A 24700-nucleotide genomic window follows, 5' to 3' on the forward strand; every position below is an offset into this window, starting at 1 on the left:
TGAACTATTATTAATCATTAGTGCTGAAAGAGACATGAGGGGTGCCATAATGAAGCTTGGGAGGGGCTGAGTGCAGGGAACACGATCACATGTGGCTGTACTGATAAGGGGAGGAACCGTTTCAGGCCCATATCCCTCAGCTCCCTGCCTAGCAATAATGATGCAATGTTTGGCGATAATGAGGAGACTCCACCCAAAGTAGGGTATGTATACTACCACGGATGAAATCATGTTTTTGTCTAATACAGCTGTATTGTCCCTCTGCGAAGAATAAACTTGGTTTAAGCTTTCATACTGTCCACCCCTCCCTTTTTTTTGTTGATAAAGCACGAAAATGAAATAAACAATATCGTATAATTGGGATTATGGAATATTGAATAAGTGTGCTGAAGGAGCTGGAGCAGTTTTGCTATACCAGTGGTTAGATGTGCCAAGCTTATAGAGACATACCCCAAGAGACTTGCAGCTGTCATTTCTGCAAAATGTGGCTCTACAAACTATTGACTTTGGGAGGTGAATAGTTATGCACATTCAAGTTTTTTTTTTTGTGTGTCTTATTTCTTGTTTGTTTCACAATAAAACATATTTTGCATCTTCAAGAAGAAACTAGATGTCATTGTTTTATATAGCCCTTTATATACCTACCACTAACATTCGTTCTGATCTTGTCCACGTTCACATTGTGCCCACATTTAGACAGGTGTGAACGATTAAAAGAAATATAGCATATTCACGCACAGTATACACATCTATCTTCTTCCTTACATGATTGTGTATTTGGATAGTAAGCATGCATAAAACATCACAGGAAGGGTATAGATGGCTCTAACACATGTGTGTCCTCATGAGTGCAGGGGTCTGGTCTGGTACCGTGTCTTGAACCCCTGGGCAACACCCCTTCTCTGTTTGTCCTCCCCTCCTTCCCCGCCCTTTTTTTTGATAAGGCACGAAAATTAAATGAACGATATTGTATAATTGGGATTATGGAATATTGAAAAAGTGTGCTTCAAATTGTTTACTTGAAATGATTTGTAGCTATCGTCTCTATCTGTGCGTGAGAGTGCAGTCGACTCAGTTGCCCTACCAAGAAACACGTAATACCGTAAAGTGTTGTGTATTCGTGCATAACAATTCAGGCGGATACTGGCTTGACCATTTTGCGAGTGTCAGTTCAGTTAACAAATGGTCACATTTGTGCAACAGGTTTTTTCAAAAGCTCCCGGCTCGGCTCGGGTTTAACATTTTGAGGATCCTCCAATTTCAAGAATTTTAAGAGAAAACAACAACATGGGTGAGCTTGATGTTTTTTTCAAATAGTGTACTTGTGTTTAGTAGTTGGAAAAGATTTAGTAAATAAAATATTTGTTGTATTTTGGCATAGGCCTATTACCCTACAACAGGACAGTTAACCTCAGCTTGTGTTTGTCTTGTTGAGATAGCATTCCTGTGGGCATGGCTTGGAGACTTTATGAAGGTCAAGTCAAAGTATGGAGACATTATGGAGGTTAAAACTACTGGTGCCTCTAAGGAGACAGCAGATGCTGATGGCCATGCTAAAGGTATGTGGTCTATGAAACTAACAGAACCTACATAATCAATATTAATCCATACATCCATTTCATTCACAAATAGACTGAAAACACATTTACTTTACAACAGGTTATAGCGGGGTGACTGCATCTGAGAGAATGGCAGAGTATGACAAAGATGACACAAATACATATATTGACATCATCAGAAAGGTGGGGAAAGAGAATGAAATAGCCCCAGCTCTCATCTGTGGCATCATCTCAAGAGAGACCAGAGGTGGGAGAGCAATACGTAAACCGTCCCCACCAATCGTCCCAAAACAAGGCTGGGGGGACTAAGGAAGAGGCTTTGGGCTAATGCAGGTAGGCACTCAGATTATGTGTAACTAACTATTCATCGGTTGTGGAGTGATCATGCATCTAATTTCTTTCAGGGACACTGATGGAAAAAATAATTCAATATCTTTGGTGCTGCCGAAAAAACATCATAATATATATGCAGACTGTTTCGACTTGGACGCATACAGGACGCTTTAGTAGCCTTACACGAGCGAGCCAGCCAGCATATTTCCTGTGTCTGTAGCATGAGAGAGGTTGATATAAAAGTACAACCTCTGAACAGGATGCTAGTTTATCACGTGGTCTTTCCCCCAATCTATCTCCTTAATGTTAAGTGCGAAGCAGAGAGGAATTTTTACAATCTTTAGTATGACTCAACCGGGGTCCTTCCGATCTCAGGGTAAAAACTCTAACCACAAGGCGACTGAGTTGGTATCTGGATTTGTGAAGGAGGCTATAAATGGAGTTTATACAGATTAACTTAAAAAAGCCATTGAACCTATTTCTGTTTCCATGACCTTTTATTGTTTGATGCTGACATGTTTGAAAGGCATTTCAACAGAAGTGAAGTACTGTCCATTGATTTCCATAATATTTTTCCTAGGTTGATGTGGACCCAAATGGTGGCAACCACAAGAGAAGGGGTGAATGGGACAGTAGGAAACATCTTGAACAAGCCACTGGGATTCTAATTGATTTCATCAAAAAAAATCAAAGACAAGTTTCCTGAATTTACCGAGGAGCAGCAGCTTAAAGGTACAACTATTATTAACTATTATTAATCATTAGTTCTAAAAGAGACATGAGGGGTGCCATAATGAAGCCTGAGTGCAGGGAAATCGATGAAATAGACCCAGCTATCATCTGTGGCATCATCTCAAGAGTCCAGAGGTGGGAGAGCAATATGGGACAAGAATGGCTGGGGGGGACTATGGAAAGTCCTTTGGGCTTATGCAGATAGGCACTCAGATTGTAATTAATTGAAGTCACTGATTGGCCAGAGAATTCCGGTCACTTGGGTCGTATTCATAAGGGCAGGCAACACAAAGCATTTCAGAAAACAAAAAAAAGGCAGCTTTCTTATTGGACAAATCCAGGTAGTCCCTCTGTTTTCTTCCTCTTGGTGCCTAATGAATACATCCCTGGTGTCCAAGGTATGAATCAGGCCCTCGAAGCCCAGATTTGAGAGCTTCGAATGGAATTTATAGGTTAATAAAGTTGTTCATCCTATTTGTGTTTCCGTTAGCATTTTTTGATGCTGAGTGCCATGTTTGAATGAGATTACAGTGGGGGCTGGTCGTAGGACCTATAGGAGGACGGGTTGATTGTAATGGCTAGAATGGAGTTAATGGAACATGGAGTCAAAACGTGGTTTCCATACATTTGACACCGTTCCAAAAACTCCATTCCAGCCATTACAATGAGCCCGTCCTCCTATAGGTCCTCCCACCATCCTCTTCTGATTACAATGTAAGTGAAGTGTTGTCCATTGATTTCCATCATATTTCCTAGGTTGATGTTACTCCAAATAGTGGCAACCACACTCAAAAGGGAGAATAGGACAGCCAGGACCATCTTAAACAAGGCACTTGAGATTCTCAGAAATGTCATCAAAAAGATCCAGAGAAAGTTTCCTGACTGGACCAGGTAGCAGCTGCTGAAAGGTACGACGTTTGATACGTCCTGGACTAACCAAATGTGTGGCCCTTGTCAAGAACATTTTAGCCTCTTATGGAAAGCATTGCTAAAACCTACCTTGTTTTTACCCTCAGATGACGTGTTATTTTGACTATTATTGTACTGCCCAATCTCATGAGAAAATGGACACCTACACTACAAGAGAGGAATTCCATGATGTTGCCTTAATATATCATTCAAAGTAAACTGTGGGACCTACCATCCTTTTCAGCCAGACCATTCTAACGACATGTCCTCTGCTGTCTGTGTAGCCTAAGTGTATCTGGAAGTTAGGCCATACAGACTTGATTAACAAACAGTTAACAATATCATTTTTTTTTTGAGACCAGGCAAGCAAATCAAAAACTTTGTAAAAATACTATAGCAACCTTAGTTCAACATATAACGAGACATTTGACCCCATGTGTCAAAAGTGGAATAGCATTAACAGGGGCATCCGTTAAACAGTAAATCAACATTGTGGTTCTCAGTAGCCCGACCTCATGATCAATGTTAAATTCACAAAATGGTATACACAATGTAATAGGAAGGTTTAATTTAATGCATTTGTCTAACATTCTAGTAGCTTTCAATTGCATGCAACAAGGAATGTTTTCTGCTTTACAAAAAGTACAGCTTTTTCCTAATCTATTGGTATTTTCGGTAGGAGTCCTACAACATCAATATGCTTAAATACATTTATTTTATTTGTTATTTGAAACATTGTTTGAGTCATAAGAGGCATGTAAACTTCAGGCAATAAAGACTCATGTAACATGTCTCCACAACGTTTTGGAAGTTTTTTCTTTATTTGATTTGTCTCCAAAAAAATCCTGAGGTATTCACAATATAATGGCATTTATTCTGTTTGAAATAGAGGAAATTTAACGGAAAATGAGAGACGGCGAAAAGCAGAGGGAGACAGTAGCTGTGTAGATTGATACAACTGTCAGAACAAACTCTGAGTCATACATACAAACAGCCATGGAATTGCAATGGCGATGGAAAAAGTATACAATTTCCCCCCTTTCAAATCGAGCAAGTCATGCAATACTGCATTTAGAAACCCTAGGGAACAAGCAAATTATTCTTTACCAACATTTTAAAACAGGGCTTCCACCTCGCTAGAGTACAGATTAAATACGCGCCAATCAGTCCACTTCGGAATAGAAAACTATTATTTCAGTCAGAGTATGCGTAAAACGTTGACTGCTAGTCTGTTTCAGGAGGATAATTCATTACTTGTGTAAAACCAATCCAAGTTTCAAACAATAGGAGCTAACTTAAAATGGGTATTAGCTTAGCACTCTCTCTAATACCACCCATGCTGTAAATGTTAAGGTTTAGACCATAACCTCTGTTTGGCTTGACTGAGCAGGATTTCAATGAAATGAGTGCACACACTAAAGTATACAAACATGACAGACATCCTACAGCTCAGCCAAGCCGGTACTAAAAGCACATACACCATCTAGAGTTTAAACCACTCCACTACAATAGCAATGTTTCCTGTGGGTTAGTGTGGTTTGATATTTGGCTTTTGTATCAACGGCAACGCCAATGACAGACAATTCTCTTTACCATGTGTCTTGTTTGGCTTTAAAAAAAAAACAAAAAAAAACACAACCAATAAATAAATAGTGATAATACATATACATTGTTGAAATCCGTTGTTTTTTCTTCTGCCAGTCTCAAGTCTGTGATTGGTCAAACGGGACGTCTGCAACCCAAAAGAGCTCCTTCCCACCCGACTCAAAAAGCTGCCCAAGTGCAAACGCCACTCATGACAATTTCAGCATTAATAAGACGCTCTCTCATTGGCGCCGTCTCAAATGGCACCCCACTCCTGATGTAGTGCACTACTTTTGGTGCACCATTTAGGGAATAGGGTGCCATTTCAGGTGCAGTCAAATTAGTTTGACCATACAGTATCAGAGAACCACAAAAACAAAGTGGAGCTTCTGGGCAGAGATAAAATAAAATGGCACACAAAAGATTTAAACCGAGAAACAATCAATCATGATATTTTGATCATGGAAAGAAAGAAAACAAAATTCAGTTAAGAGGATATCGGAGGACCAAAGTTTTACAGCGACACAGGGTGAAGAAGAAGCGGCTAAACGGAGCAGTGAAAGTGATCGCTCCGCTTTGAGAGAAAAAGACACCTTTGACCCAGGCGTTCCGGAAGGACAGAAAGAAGACTTCTTCTCTAACTACACTGTCACACACTCTCCATCTCAACCGCTCTCTAGGATCATCCGGAAATTTCTTTATTCAATTTGGTGTCATCTTTTCCCTGAATATAATACAAATAAAAAACTTTTTTTTTTAAAGACAAAAAAAAAGGTAAATAATAATCATAGACAAAACACTTCCAAGACACAGACCTTTGCCCTCCATCCTCACACACAGCTAATTGAACAAAAGACACACAGCACATTCAGGAAAAGAAACAGACAAAAAAAGATCTACACAAATAACTCATTCTCACCATGAAACCAACTAAAAAAACAATAAAAGTACAAATGCATATTGCAAATAGCAGATTGAAAACAAGTCAAGAGAACATAAAAGGCAAGTGTGTATTTTCCTAAGTATACAATTCAAAATTTTGCAAAAGAATATATAATATGTAAAAATTATAAATAGAGTTGTGCCCCCCCCCATCATAATCTAAAATCAATAGCAGTTACATCAGTGACAATAACATGCAATTGATATACTTACAGCATTGGACTAGCAACCCCCAAACTACAAACCCCATTTAACCCACCCCAAAAACTACAACCCAACGGCCCCACCCCAACACAATCCTTAAATAGTCAGCTCATTCAAAAACAAGTCTCTCGCTTAACTCAATTTCCCTCTGGACTAGCTGAAGACATGAATTCAACCCGTACTAGGGAGAAGATCTCATTCAGTCACCAACTCCAGTTTCATCACCATATGTTTATATACAGGAGGACTTCCTAACGTACAGCAAGCTGACTGATTTGAATGACTGCATAGTGAAAATGATATTTGGTTTTACTTACAGATGGGGCGATGAGACACCCTCCCACCGCACCCCCAAGGTACAGCGCAGCAGCAGACTGCATCCAAAATGGCACCCTATTCACTACATTGTGCACTACTCTCGACCGGGGTCTTATGAGCCCTGGTGATAAAGTAGTGCACTACATAGGGCGTGACTTCAGAGGCACCCTACCAGAGTACATCTTTAACAGCGCTGGCTTTGCCACTGCCTGCTAAGAACACACAAAGCCACTAAACAGCAGCCAACCAGCACCACTGTGGACATATTGTTTATAGCCTACATTTGGAGTGTGTGTGGCGCGACACCGCTGTCCTTGGCAATGGGTTAGGATTAGTATTCAAACTTTTAAAAAATTAATTACTATACATTTTACAAACACACACCAAAACACCCAAGTCATTCATGTTTTGCACCAGGGGCCCAAAAAAGTTCTTGCCATTTTTAGAAAGGTGAAGTGGCACAGTCACCTGTCAGGTGTTTCCAACCACGTGCGTGTGTGTGTGCTTGTAAAAAGACATCAGCAAAACAAGAGAAAGTTGACAGTGGGAGACTGGGTCTGGCACAGCACTGGACAGCCAAGACTGGGGGAATAGGGTGCACTTTGAGTAGAGTGCACTTTGTAGTGATTTTGGACAACCCAAGGGGTAGAGAACGTGTACATTACAAGGGATAGTACTAATAAAGTACATATAAAGTCAGTATTTTAAAACTTTGTTTTAGCAAGTGGGCCAGGCAGCCTAGATTGTATAATAATGTGTCTGTCATTACTACCTGATTGCCTATAGTAGAACCAAAACCAAAGAGCCATGGTTCAATGTTGGTACATGATGATTTTCGGAGGGGCAACAACAAACAGAACGTTGCAGACTGAAACATAACACAAAGAACCAACACTGTTCTCTATTCCACAACAATAAGAGAACCATGTAAATTCTACCTGCAACACAGCCAATCTCCTGAACTCTCCAAAGACTTGGTGATGGTGAGCAGTGGCTTATTACAGTACCAGTTTACACAGTAAAAAGGTCTGTCTGGCTGAGTGGGTGTGATTGCTGTGCCCAGGCTTTGTCAGAGTACAAGTCTCTCCCTGTATTCTACACACACGGGCATTGCTACCCCTAAAGCACCCCCTCCCCCTATCCCACACTAGCTACAGAGAAACTCTGAATATATCGTAGTCATAGTAATCAATTAGAATATCAATAATAACTTGTTTTCGTTGATGACACCTTTGGTGTGTAATGTCAAGGTCGAGCTTGCAGGAGGCCCACGGACGGACAGACAGACGGACAGGTAGACAGACCATTCTATAATCAGGGTTGACCCTGGACTACAATGTCCAAGGTCAGGGAGCAAAAGGTCAAGGTTCACAGGTCAGGACGGACAGACGGACACTCCTTCACTAATAACAACTAGACTTTGCGGTGCTGTAGTGCGATATGTGACTACAACATGCTATTACACCGTTAGATACATGTGAGGTGTACATCGTTTGCGTGGATTAGTTTAGTGACGTTAACCTATGCTACTCATCTATGGGTTTAGCTCTCGATCACTGTTCTCTCACACCCTTCACCATCAGACTTGCTCTTCTGTATTTGGTAACTGTAAAGACATTGCATTACTTCACTTATTTGGTTTAAAAAGATCTAAAGTATTTGTCCTTTGGGGGACAATTATCGACAGCAATTTAGCAGCAGTAGTAGCAACGTAATAAATAATTAAATATTTTTTGAAAAGATACAATAATGAATATAACAGCAAACAATCAAAACACAAATCCTAATTCACCCTAAAAAATAAAATCATAATTGGTATATTGGTGCAACCCCATTGAAAGCTTTTACAATGTCCAGATAGCTTTACAATGTCCAACATCTGATCCATAGCCTGGCTGCCTATGGCTGAATTAAGGGCCCCAAACTCTCGCTCCCTCCTCACATCTCTCCTTTATCAAAACACTCACCGCTCTGCTGTCACTCACTCCTCCCTCACTAGCTCTAGATGGCCCTTACCTTTCTGTCACGTACCTCTCTTGACCTTCTTTCTCACTTTCTTATCCTTCTCTTCCTCCGCTCCTTTTCACCTCATCCTGTCATCCCTAATTTTTTTTTTTTTTTTATCCAACTCTTTCCTCGTCTTGCTTCTCCCTAGCTCTTCTTCTGCACATATTCATAGTCAACGTTTCCGGTTCCCTCTCTCCATTTCTCTGACATACCGTTGATCTCCCTCTCCTATCGTGTCTGTTTCTAGCAGTGATTTGGCTTGGTTGTGTGTTGGGGAAGTCTAGCCTGATCCCAGATCTGTCAGTGCCGTCTTGCAAACTCCTAATGCTCAGGCTAGGAAAAGGGGACGGGGGTTGTCTTCTCTACCTGGCTTTGACTCTGCAGGAGGGGAGGCAGCAGTCAGGAGCAACGAGAGGGCCTTGTGTGACACCCTCCACCAACACCTACCACCTTTGGTTTGCCAAAACTGTGGAGCCGCTAGAAGATGGAACAGCAGAAAGAATGAAATAAAGAAGAGGGTGAGTGGCTTGGTGCCATTTAGAAAGACCGGAAAGAGGGAGGGTTGAAATGCTCCACAGCCAAAAATATCTAATTGTATTATTTGTAAAGGGCAAGCTGCTGTCTCTTGCCTGTTTCTTGACACAAACAACTCACGCCTCCCCTCCGTTCTCCTCCAAATGGTTTTCTTTTCTAACACTCCTCTTCAACAACAAGCAACACTGCTTTAAACCTCATCTACCTGGCAGTACAGTTTCCCTGACTGAGTTTAAACACAGCAGCTGGGGGTAAATGCAGTAAACCAAGTCCGATAATAGGCAGACTTCTGTCCTCCTCTGTATCCCTCCATCTCTCACACTCATCCACCGGTTATCCAGTCCCACTCAAAACCATCCTGAACTCAACATAAATAAATACATACAAAACACCCTTTCTACAGAGCTACGCATAAACCCTACTTTTTTTTGTATTTTCCGCCGTTTTTCCAATTCAAAGCTGCTAGAACATGTACTTGTTGATATTCCTCGCTAAGCATTTGAATCAAAGTTAATGTTTCTGTCATCTATTGTATTTTCAAAGCGATGGTTAAAAACCAGACTGAAACAAATACAGCGGGTCTAGTTGGTCTGTTAGAGCTACAGTGGGACAGCCATTTGCCATCCATAATAGCGAGCGTACACTTGTGTCTTAGTACACACACTCATACACAACCTGTTGAAGAGTAAGTATAGAAACAATAACACCCGGCTGAATATTGCACTGAACCTTCCACTTCTGAGCCTAGCCATCACTGCGGATGACACTGGGCCTCTGGGCTTGCCGTAGGGACTCTTACATTGTCTTAACACTACATGATGTAGCAGAAATTAGCTCCAGTGTGTATCGACTACTCTGTTGTCAGACCCCATAGCTATGACTAGGGCTGGAGCTGAACAAGATTATACAGGCGCGTGAGATATGACTAGTGAGTGAGTAGTATTTATGTATGTGTTTAACCATGTAAATGCATTTACAGTATCACTACTGTACATCAGTATCGAACAGATGGAAAAGTGTGCATGCATCATGGATACAGAGTAACCTACAGTATGTGCTGAAGTGTTCACGATGATAATGTACATGTGCTGATATGACTTCTGATGACGCCTAACTACAGGGTGAAGCTCTACTCTCCCTCGTGTCTGTCTGTCCTGATCCAGACTCAATCAAAATGGATCAACCAGACTCAATCAATCAATCAATCCACCGAGCCAGTCTGTCTGTCTAGGGATAAAGGCCTACTCCGTGTCTCCGTCCCTCTCTGGGGTCTCCCGGCTGCAGGCTGGGGCGGGGCCAGTGGCTGGGGGCTACCTGCTGAAGAGCGAGTGGAGCTGGTGCTGGCTGTAACATTGGCTGCTGCGCGGCGACTCAGTGCGCTCCATCACCGCCTGGAACCAGCCTGCCACGTCCACCACCAGCACCTCATAGCGCCGAATGAAACTGTGCTCCTGGGGGGGGGGGGGGGGGGGGGGTGTATCAGAGAGAGGAAGGGCAGAAGAGAGGAGTTAGAACACTGCATCCATTCCCTTTCTTTCCATTTTGTCTTTAAATAAACATTTAAATCAGACAACATTCTTCCCTTTCTTGTAATCCCAAATCATGGTTTAGAGTGGAGGTGGTGAAGAATCAGTGTGTGAACAGCTGGAGGGGAGAGACTTACGAGCAGCTTGTGGTATTTTGGCCTTTTTCTGTGATCCTTTGTGAGGCTGTGGAAAGAGGTAGTCAGTGACGTAAAAATGAACAGACAAAAAGCACTTGATATTACTTAGCAACTGTACTGTCAGCAGAGACTGGTTGAGAGCCGTAAGACTGCAGAAATTAATAATAAACTCTCTCAATGAGTCACACAGTGCGTGTGTGTTTTGTCTCACCAGTCTTTGACGAAGGACTGGAAGTCGAGGGAGAAGTCCATGCTGAGGGGGAGCGAGGGAGGGTCTTCCTGCAGCACTTTGGTCAGGACCTCGAAGTCGGTCTTGCAGTTCTTATAGGGGAACTGTCCTGTGGCCAGCTCCACCTGCAGGCCGAGACAACACATTACAGCGTTAAGGCCAGTTTATACTTGGTCTAACGACATGTCCGTAGGCAATTAGAATGCGACAAGCATTGCTGGTCAAAACAACATTTCAATTTATGGTCTGTAGACCATCGCTGTGACTGTCAGCTTTCTTGTTGCGACTGTCGCTATGTCCGTTGTTGTGGTTACCAGACTGCCACAGCAACCAGAGTTCTAAACTTCTCAGACACAATGACAAACTTTTATTTAGTCGCACTGTGGCAGTAAGCTATTTTCTGTAAACTCGCCATTAATTGTTAGTTTATTTTACTATAATAATGAATAAAAAAGTAGCCAAAGTTAAGACGACGTCAATTATTCTCTGGTCATTATTTGAACTGGCTAACGAACTAAAACACTGTTTAGAAAATTGCTTTTAGTTGCCTGGCTTGCTAGGTTGACATTTACTGAATTCACTTTGCGGACGTCGTTGTGCGTTGTGCGTTTACACTTTTTCATAACGACAAGTTTGATGTCGCTCTTGTCGCAAACCTCTTCACTAGTTAGAAATCAACCCATAGCCCCTAACCTAGACACCATTTCATGCTCCCTTGTAGATGTGAATAGCTGGATGACTGTAAACAATACGGCGAAAAGTCCACCTAGCCTGCCAAAGGGCTTGATGGAGCAATTATCATAATACTTACACCCATTTGATCCTTTCAGATGGATGACAGGACATTGAGAAGTGTCAAAGCGTAGAAGGTAGGTAAAGGCTCTCGACTTTTGGCCGGGGCCAAATACGAAGGCACAGGACTGACCAAAAGAAGTGCACTACATAGGGAATAGGGTATGATTAAGTAGTGTGGGTGTTTTACCAGAGAGATGCCCAGGCTCCAGACGTCTGCTCGGATGTCATAGTCAGGCTTGCTGGGATCTGGGGGGTCTATTCTCTCAGGCTGGGGACACAGAGAAACAGGCTTGGGTTAGGGGGAAACTGCAATTATTGTACCAATACACAGGGAAATTAAAAACATTTGACAGAGGACAGCAGCATTTAGAATTTTTACAGAGTTATGTGCAACCCCAGGTGGAAAAATAGTGGCGCTTTAGCATCAAAATGGCAGCCTTCACTTCGGTAGGTTAAACGCGGTAGGGTACGTGTGTCCACCAAGGTGACTCACAGCCATGTAGGCAGCACAGCCGGCGCTGCGGGTCTTGGCCTTGGAGTCAACGAGTCGTCCGCTGATGCCAAAGTCACACAGCTTGATCTGGCCCTTGTTGTCCAGCAGGATGTTGGAGGGCTTCACGTCCCGGTGTATCACACCGTGCTTCTCCTTCAGGTACAGCAGAGCCGACACTATCTGTAGACACACAAAGGGTAACCCACTACTACATTGAAGATAAGATGAACAAACTTTTTATGGGATGGGGTCAATTCCACTGGAACTAAACATAATTGAAAATGAAGGGCAATTTTTTTATTCTGAATTTGAGTTTCAGTTCAAAGCCTGAATTGAGGGTATGAGAGCGCAAGAGATAAGACGCGAGATGGAGAGACTCACTGCCACGGTCATCTTGCCCAAGATGCGTTCAGGGATGGGCCCCTGGATCCTCTTCTTGAGTTTCTCAGCACACGTCCCCATCAGCTCCATTGCGATGAACACATCCGTCTGAGGACCAATCACAGTCAGTCACAGAACATTGGCATTTTAAACAGAACAGTGAAACTGCTACAAGAAAGAAGCTATTTCTGTCAATCTGAATAAATATGGTTTAAATGTGACATACTAAATTATCTGTGCGTGTGACTCACGTTGGTAACTATGGCGCCGTAGCACTGGATGATGTAAGGGCAGTCGTGGCTCTTCAGCACCACATCCAGATCCATCAGAATCCTCTTGTTCTCGTCCTTGTTTCCTGTCCGGCGCATTTGCTAGTGACACACACACACACACTAAATCAGTCATCATTATTCAACGTTGATATTTTAGTTGAGGGAGGAGAACTTCAACCAACTAGATGGCACCACTAATTTACAACTCCGCCCACCCCACAAACCTGTCTAGCACTTAACCATTAGCCAATCACATACTGCCGGTTTCCCGGACACAGATTAGGACTAATCCTACACTAAAAAGGAGATTTAAAAGGAGATTATCCACTGAAAGTGCTTTATAGTCCAATCTGTCTCTGGGTAACCATAGTAACCTACCTCACTCCAGAGTATCAGCTGTTTCCAGCAACCTACATCCCCTGCCCCCTCATCCAAACCTATCCCCTGCCCCCTCCTCATCCAAACCTATCCCCTCCTCATCCAAACCTATTCCCTCTCATCTATATACAGTAGGTCACCAGATGGTGAAAAGTGAAACTGTATATGATTGAACAATAGAGGTAGGCCTATGTATTTTAAGAACAGAACACACCGATTATAAAGTTTGTACCTGCCAGTTAAGGCTGAACAAAACATAGCATTCTACATGTTAAATTGCATAGATATAATACACTGCTCAAAAAAATAAAGGGAACACTTAAACACAATGTAACTCCAAGTCAATCACACTTCTGTGAAATCAAACTGTCCACTTAGGAAGCAACACTGATTGACAATAAATGTCACATGCTGTTGTGCAAATGGAATAGACAACAGGTGGAAATTATAGGCATTTATCAAGACACCCCCAATAAAGGAGTGGTTCTGCAGGTGGTGACCACAGACAACTTCTCAGTTCCTATGCTTCCTTGCTGATGTTTTGGTCACTTTTGAATGCTGGCGGTGCTTTCACTCTAGTGGTAGCATGAGACGGAGTCTACAACCCGCACAAGTGGCTCAGGTAGTGCAGCTCATCCAGGATGGCACATCAATGCGAGCTGTGGCAAGGTGGTTTGCTGTGTCTGTCAGCGTAGTGTCCAGAGCATGGAGGTGCTACCAGGAGACAGGCCAGTACATCAGGAGGCCGTAGGAGGGCAACAACCCAGCAGCAGGACCGCTACCTCCGCCTTTGTGCAAGGAGGAGCACTGCCAGAGCCCTGCAAAATGACCACCAGCAGGCCACAAATGTGCATGTGTCTGCTCAAACGGTCAGAAACAGACTCCATGAGGGTGGTATGAGGGCCCGACGTCCACAGGTGGGGGTTGTGCTTACAGCCCAACACCGTGCAGGACGTTTGGCATTTGCCAGAGAACAACAAGATTGGCAAATTCGTCACTGGCGCCCTGTGCTCTTCACAGATGAAAGCAGGTTCACACTGAGCACGTGACAGACGTGACAGTGTCTGGAGACGCCGTGGAGAACGTTCTGCTGCCTGCAACATCCTCCAGCATGACCGGTTTGGCGGTGGGTCAGTCATGGTGTGGGGTGGCATTTCTTTGGGGGGGGACGCACAGCCCTCCATGTGCTCGCCAGAGGTAGCCTGACTGCCATTAGGTACCGAGATGAGATCCTCCGACACCTTGTGAGACCATATGCTGGTGCGGTTGGCCCTGGGTTCCTCCTAATGCAAGACAATGCTAGACCTCATGTGGCTGGAGTGTGTCAGCAGTTCCTGCAAGAGGAAGGCATTGATGCTATGGACTGGCCCGCCCGTTCCCCAGACCTGAATCCAATTGAGCACATCTGGGACATCATGTCTCGCTCCATCCACCAACGCCACGTTGCACCAGACTGTCCAGGAGTTGGCGACCATCCGCCACCTCATCAGGAACATGCCCAGGCGTTGTAGGGAGGTCATACAGGCACGTGGAGGCCACACACACTACTGAGCCTCATTTTGACTTGTTTCAAGGACATTACATCAAAGTTGGATCAGCCTGTAGTGTGGTTTTTTACTTTAATTTTGAGTGCGACTCCAAATCCAGACCTCCATGGGTTGATAAATTTGATTTCCATTGATATTTTTGTGTGATTTTGTTGTCAGCACATTCAACTATGTAAAGAAAAAAATATTTAATAAGAATATTTCATTCATTCAGATCTAGGATGTGTTATTTTAGTGTTCCCTTTATTTTTTTGAGCAGTGTATAATCATTTACAGCTCCAGCCATTATCCCTGTAGGCCATGTTTGTGCTTGTAACCATGACTGTGTATACCAAGAATAAGCATTGTATGCAACCCCCGCATAGGAAGTCAGTCACTAATAGTTAAACAGTTAAATTGGGGGGGGGGTTAACAATGCTTAATTGTAGCAGTGACGATTCAGTATAATTACTATCATTGTGTGAGGATAAACAATGGAAGGCAAAGGCCAGAGAGAAACTGATAGAGAACAGCGATACTGAACTGACAAACAGCCCAGGGCTGCCTCCAACAGTTATATCCTCTGGACAAATCGGCTGCTATGGAATTATGTGTTCTGCCACAGTAGGAAAAACCAATGCTATGGCCTTAACCCAAATAGCGGCAGTAGAACATCCACACAGCACTTGCATAACGGAATAGGCCTAATGTTTCGAGCTGCTGGAAGGCGATTAAGGTTCCCACTGTTCAGCAAGAATAGGAGCAAGGCTAGTTTCATGCCATTAGGCTGTTGAACAGTGGGACATAGGACAGATGCAGGCCCAATACACGGTCAGACAGTAGGCCGCAGGGACTTTGAATATGTTGAAATGTAAGTGTGTACTTGTGGACTAACTTTGCAGTTTTCCATACTGCATGTAATATGTTGTGTTTGTATGCTGACTAGGGATGCACAATATATCGGTAAGCATATCGGAATCGGACGACATTCGCTAAAAATGGCAACATTGGCATCGGCCCGATGTCTAGTTTAACGCCGATGCGCAATACCGATGTCTCAGCTGACGCGCATAACTACATAACGTAGGTGGATGACGTAGTGACGCCACGGAAAATACAGCGCTACACAGAACAAAAGCTGAAAAATACTAAATCGCACACTTCCAACAACTAAACAAGTTCAAGTCAAGCAGTCATTTGAAAGAGTAAGAACATTTCAGAGAGACAACTCAAAGGCGAAATCCATTAACGGCAAGAAAATGGAATTCATTATCTTTGACAATCAACCGTTGTCTGTCGTGGATGTTGGCTTTCGCTGGCTGGTCAATCACCTAGAGCCCCGGTACACACTACCAAGTAAGGGCTATTTTTCAGATGCCCTATTTTTCAGTTGCCCTACCGGAGATACACAGTACTGTTGAAACGCACATCCCTGAGCAACTGCTATTAGCTTCACGACTGACATTTGGACCAGCGACGTCAACCCCACGAGCATGCAGAGTCTGACAGCACAGTGGGTCGACGAGGATTTCGTACTGAGGAAAGTCGTATTGCATGCTCAAGAATGTGCTGGTTCTTATACCGCTGTTGCCATTTCAATGGCATTTGAGAACATGTTTGAAACTTGGAAACATGAACACACTCCTAGCTCCATTCGAACAACTGACTGGAGAAATAAGCTCATCAACCGTGTCTGCAGAAGATGTGATACCCTCTGTCATGGCATTGAAACGCTGCTCAACAAAACCACCGACACAGACCGTCGGGTTAAAACTTGTAAAGGTACTCTACAAGAGGCTGTGAACAAGAGATTCCATGGTATTCTCTCTGTGTCACCACCATGCTCTCTGCTAGGTACAAGGACCGCTACTTCGATGCAGACAAGAAACAGGGTTTAGGTGAAATGTTAGACACAGCTGGACAAGACGGAAACGGACACAGTGACAGTGCGCATTAGAAGAGAGGTCACGGACAGACAGACAGCTGAAACGTCACTGCTTGACATGTATGATGAAATCCTGGTTGAGGCTGAACAAATGAACAACGAAACAGCACGTAAGTGAAAGAAACAGGTTTTGACTATGTTTTACTGGTAATGGGGACATATGTTAATGCTAACAAAATAACTTTTTGGTCAGTATGTGTGTGTGTTTCAACTATTTAAAAAGGTACTAGAACGCTTAAAAGGCTGCTAAAATGTTAAGTACCGATATATTTTTTGGGGGCAAGGAAAATATCAGAATCGGACAAAAATGTCATATCGGTACATCCCTAATGCTGACACCATGTAATGATTTTCCATATAAATGAACAATAAAGTATATTGTATCATAAGTGTCAAACTGCAACAAGACAACGCATCCGGGACAACAGAATCAGCGCGGAGGCCGGAAGGACAGACTTTTCATCCTCAAGACATGAAAGTGAAGTGACCCCCTGCCAGACAATGTAACGTGCGTACAAACTGCCTGTTTAAAACGCAATCCAGTGCTATTATATATGGTCTTAATGCCAACAAGCTGTGGATGGAGGTAGACAAGGCTTACTTTGACGGCGATGACGTGGCCCGTCTTCTTGAAGCGCACTTTGAACACCTGACCGCACGTGCCGCTGCCGATCTCGCCCTCGCTGATCAGGTCACTGACTTCGGCCGGGTACCGCTGAGGAGGGGAACAGGTGACGAGTCACAACATGTCAATGACAAACGCACATGTAGCATGATGTACTACAGTACTCATAAAGCTCTGCGTATGATATCCGGTTATAAATGGCGTTCCGAATGCTTGTCAATACAGCACATTATTTTTAATGAGTAGAGAGAAATACAAAAAAACAATAATCACTTTAGGCAATGCTATGGTCTCTTACCTGGCCGTCGATCTTCAGATAGCCCGTCTGCTTCATGATCTCCTGCAGCTTCTGGTCTATCTCCGCACTAAGGGGACACGGCACAGACACACAAAAAATGTTAGGTGTGTCATTTGACGCATGTGTGTGAATGGAAGCATTTTTAAACATATTTTTTTACTTTCTGTATCCCTTTCCAGAACACGAATGCTCCCTGTGCATACATGTGTGCGTGTGTGCTCCGTGCATGTCTTACTTCTCCACGCTCTTCACCAGGCTGTACTGTGGCGTGGGCAGGTTGAGCATGTGTCGCGGGCGGCTGGGGTAGGAATGGTGCTGGGGTGAGCTCTCAGAGGACGAGGAGCGACTCCCCCCTCCGTCGTTAGCCAGGGGAAGCTGAAGAGCTGGGGGGGGAGAGGAGGAGTATAAAGAAGGGAAGGTAAAAGAGGAAGACTGGGGCTGTCCTTTATTAGCCTGGGTGCCAGTCTGTTTTAGCCCGTTTCTGCTTTAGGAAACTTGTTGTCAGAAAGAGACTGGGACCCAGGCTAGTGTTACTGTAATCAATTCCACTCTCCTTACCTCATCTCTCTTCTTAATGATCAATGGGCTTACAGCATTGAAGAGGGCAGCGTTGTAGTGGAATCTATCTAGCTCTTTGACCAAACAGTGACAGAGAGAGAGAGACCTAAGGAAAGGAAGCCAAATAGCATTGGAGCATTGGGATTCTAACTCCCTGTCACTGACGGGCTATTGAAAACACCCTGACAGTTACAGGTCTATAGTGCCTTCAGAAAGTATTCAGACCCCTTGACTTTTTCCCCACTTTGTTACAGCCTTATTCTAAAATGGATTAAGTAAACACTTTTCCTTAACCTACACACCACACCCCATAATGACAAAGCAAAAACAGGTTTAGACATTTTTACTCATAAAAAATTAAAAACAGAAATACATTATTTACATAAGTATTCAGACCCTTTGCTATGAGACTGGAAAATGAGATCAGGTGCATCCTGTTCCATTGATCATCCTTGAGATGTTTCTACAACTTGATTAGAGTCCACCTATGGTAAATTCAATTGATTGGACATGATTTGGAAAGGCACACACCTGTCTATATAAGGTCCCACAGCAGACAGTGCATGTCAGAGCAAAAGCTAAGCCATGAGGTCGAAGGAATTGTCCTTAGAGCTCCGAGACAGGATTGTGTCAAGGCACAGATCTGGGGAAGGGTACCAAAAAATGTCTGCAACATTGAAGGTCCCCAAGAACACAGTGGTTATCATGCTTAAATGGAAGAAGTTTGGAACCACCAAGACTCTTAGAGTCTAGAGTTGGCCGCCCAGCCAAAGTTGAGCAATCAACTTTGACAGAGCTCCAGAGTTCCTCTGTGGGGATCGAAGAACCTTCCAGAAAGACAACCATCTCTGCAGCACTCCACCAATCAGGCCTTTATGGTAGAGTGGCCAGACAGAAGCCAATCCTCAGTAAAAGGCACACGACAGCCTGCTTGGAGTTTGCCAAAAGGCACTTAAAGGATTCTCCAACCATGAGAAACAAGATTCTCTGGTCTGAAGAAACCAAGATTTGACTCTTCGGCCTGAATGCCAAGCGTCACTTCTGGAGGAAACCTGGCACCATCCATACGGGGAAGCATGGTGGAGGCAGCATCATGCTGTGGGGATGTTTTTCAGTGGCAGGGACTGGGAGACTAGTCAGGATCGAGGGAAAGATGAACGGAGCAAAGTACAGAAAGATCCTTGATGAAAACCTGCTCCAGAGCACTCATGACCTCAGACTGGGGCGAAGGTTCACCTTCCAACAGGACAATGACCCTAAGCACACAGTCAAGAAAATGCAGGACTGGCTTTGGGACAAGTCTCTGAATGTCTGAGTGGCCCAGCCAGAGCCCGGATTTGAACCTGATTGAAAATCTGGAGACCTGAAAATAGCTGTGCAGCGATTCCCCCATCCAACCTGACAGCGCTTGAGAGGATCTGCAGAGAAGAATGGAAGAAACTGCCCAAATACAGTTGTGCCAAGCTTGTAGTGTCATACCCAAGAAGACTTGATGCTGCCAAAGGTGCAGCCTAGTGGTTAGAGCTTTGGACTAGTAACCGGAAGGTTGCAAGTTCAAACCCCCGAGCTGACAAGGTACAAATCTGTCGTTCTGCCCCTGAACAGGCAGTTAACCCACTGTTCCCAGGCCGTCATTGAAAATAAGAATTTGTTCTTAACTGACTTGCCTGGTTAAATAAAGGTAAAATAAATGTAAAAAGGTGTTTCAACAAAGTCCTGAGTAAACGGTCTGAATACTTGTGAAATGTGATAGCTTTTTTTTTTTTAAGCCAAAAATGTTAAACTGTTTTTGCTTTGTCATTATGGGCTATTTTTTTATTTATTCAAATCAGTTAAGAACAAAACCTTAACTTAGAACGACAGATTTTTACCTTGTCAGCTCGGGGATTCGATCTAGCAAACTTTCGGTTACTGGCCCAACGCTCTAACCACTAGGCTATCTGCAGCCCCGGTATTGTGTGGATTGTTTTTCTTCATCAATGTCATACATTTTAGAATAAGGCTAATGTAACAAAATATGGGAAAAGTGAAGGGGTCTGAATACTTTCCAAACGCACTGTATAGGTTGACTTATAAAATTTGGGGCCATTCTACTTCAAGGTCTCACCCATTGCCTCTCAGTTTATACACATTTAGGGTGCATCCCAAACGGCCCCCTAGTGCACTACTTTTGATCAGAGCCCAGATCAAAAGTAGTGCACTATAAGGGGAAATTGTACCATCTGGGACTCCCCCATGTTTCTATTCAGACTTCGAAAGGAGTGAATGAAAGCAGTCCATGCTCAATTTGACCATGACGGATAGACAGAGCAGGCCAGTGTAAGTAGAACGATATCAGTTCAGTCTCCAAGAGGTCGGCTGTGAATGTCTTAAGACCACAATACGAACACTTCGACAAGACATTCCACAAGTATTAGCAATAGCAACACAACCCTTAGGCTGTATATTAGCAAAGCATAGGTAAAAAACTTCAATTGAACTTGAAGGGTAGTTTAGCCGATTCATTTTTACTACATAATTTGACACAAAGGCTAAAAGTGTTATTGTTCAAGGAGACAACACTCCACAGGCATATAGACAGGGTGAGCACTGAGCAGTGGAGACCAGCTACGAGAGCAGTGTTAGCTTTGACCCACCATGCAACCACACAAACAGACCATGCGTCCAGACTGCTGCTCAGTCAGTAGCTAGCTAGCAGCACCACCAAAAGGAGTGGACCCTCTGCTGCAGAACATTGGAGCTCTCTCAGTGACCTCTGAGACCCCCCCGAAGAGGACTCCACCCCCCCAACCAACCCGCAGTTCAGACCGTTCATATGATATGTTTTATACACTGTGAAAAGCGCCCCATTCCTAATCTGTGAATGGGGTCGTTTTGCAAAGGGCACCTTCGGAGCCTTTGGTTTGTTTGAAGTTTTCAAAGCAACGAGGTAGTGTTGAGCAGTTCTTTAAAACGCCTTTTCAAGAGATAAATGCACCAACGCCAGGCAGTAGCTTTTATCCCTGGTTCAATCACATGCAGCCAGGACCTGCTCACTGTAGAGAATCGGTTAGTGGGTGTTAGTAAAGGACTCGGGCAATTTTTGGTTTGGCAAAGACCAGACAGTCCTCCACACAGCTGGATCCAGACAGACACACACATCAGCCACCACGGGCAATTGACAGTGCCACTGCAAGGGGGATGCCAGGAGAGAATGCTTAGTTAGCGCACAAAGAACAATATCTGACCCTGAGAAAGAGCATGGAAGAAACAGACGGACACACAACAAGACAGACAGAAATTAACCTGTCACAGCCTGAACTGCAGAGCAAAGAGAATGCCAGCTTGGGCCCAGCCTGGATGAAGACATGACAGACAGGCTGAAGGACAAGTCTTCAGACGTGAAAGGAGGAAGAGAAGAGGTGGTCAGATTTGGTCACAGCAGCACTCCTGCAGACCAACCCGGTGGTGGGATGCTGGATTAGACTGTGTAATAAAAACCGTGCAGGAAGCCACATGCACCTTTTCTCTGCAACCAGCAAAACGGGTTAATAATATCCTCACACACGCACAAACCCAGGCATACACACTCACTGCCTTGCCACTGGCACTCACATATGGAGAAGAAGAGATGGAAAGATGGAGGGAGAATGAGATTAGAGTGGAGGTGAGACTGCGACCAACTGGGGATACAGTGCAAATGGCCACTTGAAAATAAAAGATGCCTCTTGGCATCCATACTGTCAGAATAGTCTTAGAATATTTTAGGTGTGCTGTGTACAATTGTGGGCTAAATATCTGAAATTATCAATTTTATACAACAATAGCTTTAGCCTATTACACATATTTTGTGAGAGGAGAATTCATAGGCTGTGTGTTGTGTTATGTACTGCAATTCATTTAGGCCTACATTCAAATCTAAGGATAATGTACAAGCAAGGTATCAGTCATTCAGGCCAGTCATTCAGGTTTGGTGAAACCATCTGAAGAATGTGTGAAGTTACTAGCATCTATACGTTCTGTTCTGAGCTACTGAGGGTGAAATGTTCCCTTTCTGTTGAATAGGAGTGACATGGAGATGGGGAGAGAAAAGAGAGGGATAAAGAATGGATTGTGAGAAAGAGAGGGAAGGATGAATGGACGGTGCAGTGGCAGACAGAGAGAGCGATGATTGAATGATACCTGCACGTTGGGAAGGAGCTGGAGCAGGACTGAGCTGGATCACGATGACTGGACAGAGGAGAGAAAATACACATGTGCATATTACTGCACTGTAAAATGCCAGGTACTCACTCACACATACCCTGTCTAACACCCACAGAGACTCACCAATAAACTACCATACACACACACACCAATGACCTACAACCCCACACTAACACACACACAAAACAAAATGAAGGAAGGTTCAATCAAACAAGAGCACCTCAGACCAGTTGATATGCTGTGTGTGAAAATAAAAACTAGCACCTCAAATGCTGAGCTCGTCAAATATAAGAGAGTTGCATTACCACACCATCTTTGCTTTCCAATGCCTTTAGCTTTCCAATGAGGCTGGGAGAGAACGCATCAAGAAGAAACGCAGTGAAAAGAAAACGCATCAAATACCTTGATATGAAAGTATAAACATTTACCTCAGGGTGACACCACCACTATCAGCATAGAGTTAAGTACCCATGTCACCATATTGCACTGAATGTGGCTGGCATTGAATGGTGCAAGACGAAATTCACCCATAAGCATTGGGCAGGAGCCAAGCCTGTTTGAAATGTTTGACCTTCATATCGCTGTAAGCTGATCCTAAATCGGGGCTGTTGGGATAAATCCTGCATGGTGCATTTTGGTGGCTTGACTGGCAAAGACTCTAGCTGGCCAGCTACATTATGCCCACACACTCTGCCAGATGTGTTCGCCTACATTATGACCAAAACATTACCTGCCAAATATGTTCAAGACTGCCGAAATAAGGAAATATCCATCATGCACAAAATATGAGAAGAGCATTAATGCAAAACAAATCACAAGCTTATCAGACATGGAATTGGTTTAATAAATGAAAACACCGAAAAGATAACAGCTGTTGTTTAGTTTTGTAGTTACTAACACCATATTCGTGCAATTTGTGACGTGACAAGAGCCACTTTCAGGGGTAGTTTGCTAGCTATCTTGAACGTTATAGCTGGCAAGTTTGTTCACGCAACTAACTGGTAAACTGCGTTAGCTCGAAAAGCTAACGTTAGCTTAGCTGGCTACTAACAACATTGACTCGGTCAAAATCATATTTGAAGTATCGCTAGAAATGTATACACACACAAGCCATGTCTGGTTAATGAAGCATATTAGACCAGATATAAATGTCAAATACTGATAAACAGCTAATTTTCCGTGTTGATAAATTAACAACAAATTGACTGACGGATGGATGATGGGGCCTACTAGAGCTAACTTAGCTAGTTGCTAGCCAGCAGTTGCCAGGACAGAACCAAAACACAGTTCGGGATTTAAATTGAGTTTCGGTTACAACGTTGCACTGATTTACAATTCTGGTTTACATAGTTTCAAAATGTTTACGTGATATGTTATATACATTGAAAAGGCATGACACCTCTGGGCAGGGTAACGTCCCGAGTTGGGGTATTTGTTTATCCATTTAGCCTGTTAGCGAACAGCAGCAGCATATCCCTATTTACACCCCCTCTCTCCTGCCCTCACTCTGCCTCTCCGTTCGCTTATTTCCCCTTTCCTCTCTCAGTTACCGACTCCCCCACGGATACTCACTTGGCCTCGGACGTGAACGTTGTGGACTCATGTCGATATTGAGGTCAATTCTTCTACGAGCTTCTTTATTTTCTTGCTTTAGTTTCTCCTCGATTCGAGAGAGTCTCTGTTCCAGCGACGACATCTTGAAAAATTGAACACTATCAAAGATGATCTATTATAATGAGTAGATAGCAGAGTGACCGTTCTAACGATGGAAATACATGCCCTCAATGATTGAAGGCAGGCGCGATCATGTGGGACCATTCTAACCAATGAGAGGTCATAGGCGAGCGTGAACATGCACAACTAAGTCGTTTTTCTCAAATTGCCAGAATGCCACGTTCATCCACTTACATCAATATATTTGTAAATCCTAAACATTACGAAACTTCTATTCGATCAAATAAGCCTAACGTAATTCAACTTCGGACACTCTCATATACCTCCGTACAGAAAAAGGGCTTAATCTCACTCCGACAGATTTTGGGCGGAGTAAATCCTCTCGCTTCGCCTCTTCCTCTCTGGCATCATCGAGCGAAACCAGCTAGCCCAAGGCTCCCTCTCTTGTGGACTATACAGGCAGGGACGGCTGATGTCCCAATGTTTGAAACATTCTAATTTCCATAGACAATTGGCTTGCTTGCATGTTTGGTATAGCATGTTGTAAAATTTGCTG

General features: G+C 43.6%; 2 protein-coding genes across 3 annotated transcripts; one reads left to right on the top strand and one right to left on the bottom strand.

Moving 5' to 3' along the window:
* The first annotated feature begins 927 nt into the window (after positions 1 to 927).
* Positions 928 to 5168, top strand: LOC110485102 (lysozyme g). The gene is given in 6 exon segments (XM_036940525.1): positions 928 to 1291; positions 1440 to 1559; positions 1660 to 1892; positions 2473 to 2571; positions 2573 to 2624; positions 3381 to 5168. Coding segments are annotated over 6 exon segments (513 nt in total). The 5' UTR covers positions 928 to 1287; the 3' UTR covers positions 3386 to 5168.
* Positions 5136 to 24504, bottom strand: LOC110485104 (dual specificity mitogen-activated protein kinase kinase 7). 2 transcript variants are annotated; one of them, XM_036940522.1, is made up of 12 exons: positions 24043 to 24504; positions 22447 to 22494; positions 17963 to 18110; positions 17728 to 17794; positions 17406 to 17519; positions 12935 to 13054; positions 12684 to 12791; positions 12303 to 12482; positions 11997 to 12077; positions 10997 to 11139; positions 10786 to 10831; positions 5136 to 10573 (listed from the first exon to the last, which is right to left on the bottom strand). In XM_036940522.1, the coding sequence occupies exons 1-12, from the start codon at positions 24164 to 24166 to the stop codon at positions 10433 to 10435; spliced, it is 1320 nt and encodes a 439-aa protein (XP_036796417.1). In that variant the 5' UTR covers positions 24167 to 24504; the 3' UTR covers positions 5136 to 10432. The 2 variants fall into 2 exon arrangements, with proteins under 2 accessions (XP_036796417.1, XP_036796418.1); XM_036940523.1 differs by lacking the exon at positions 22447 to 22494 and having other exon boundaries at positions 24043 to 24502.
* Between the last annotated feature and the right edge of the window lie 196 nt (positions 24505 to 24700).

This window comes from Oncorhynchus mykiss, chromosome 13 (assembly GCF_013265735.2).
Source record: "Oncorhynchus mykiss isolate Arlee chromosome 13, USDA_OmykA_1.1, whole genome shotgun sequence".
In the NCBI taxonomy this organism is placed as follows: domain Eukaryota; kingdom Metazoa; phylum Chordata; class Actinopteri; order Salmoniformes; family Salmonidae; genus Oncorhynchus; species Oncorhynchus mykiss.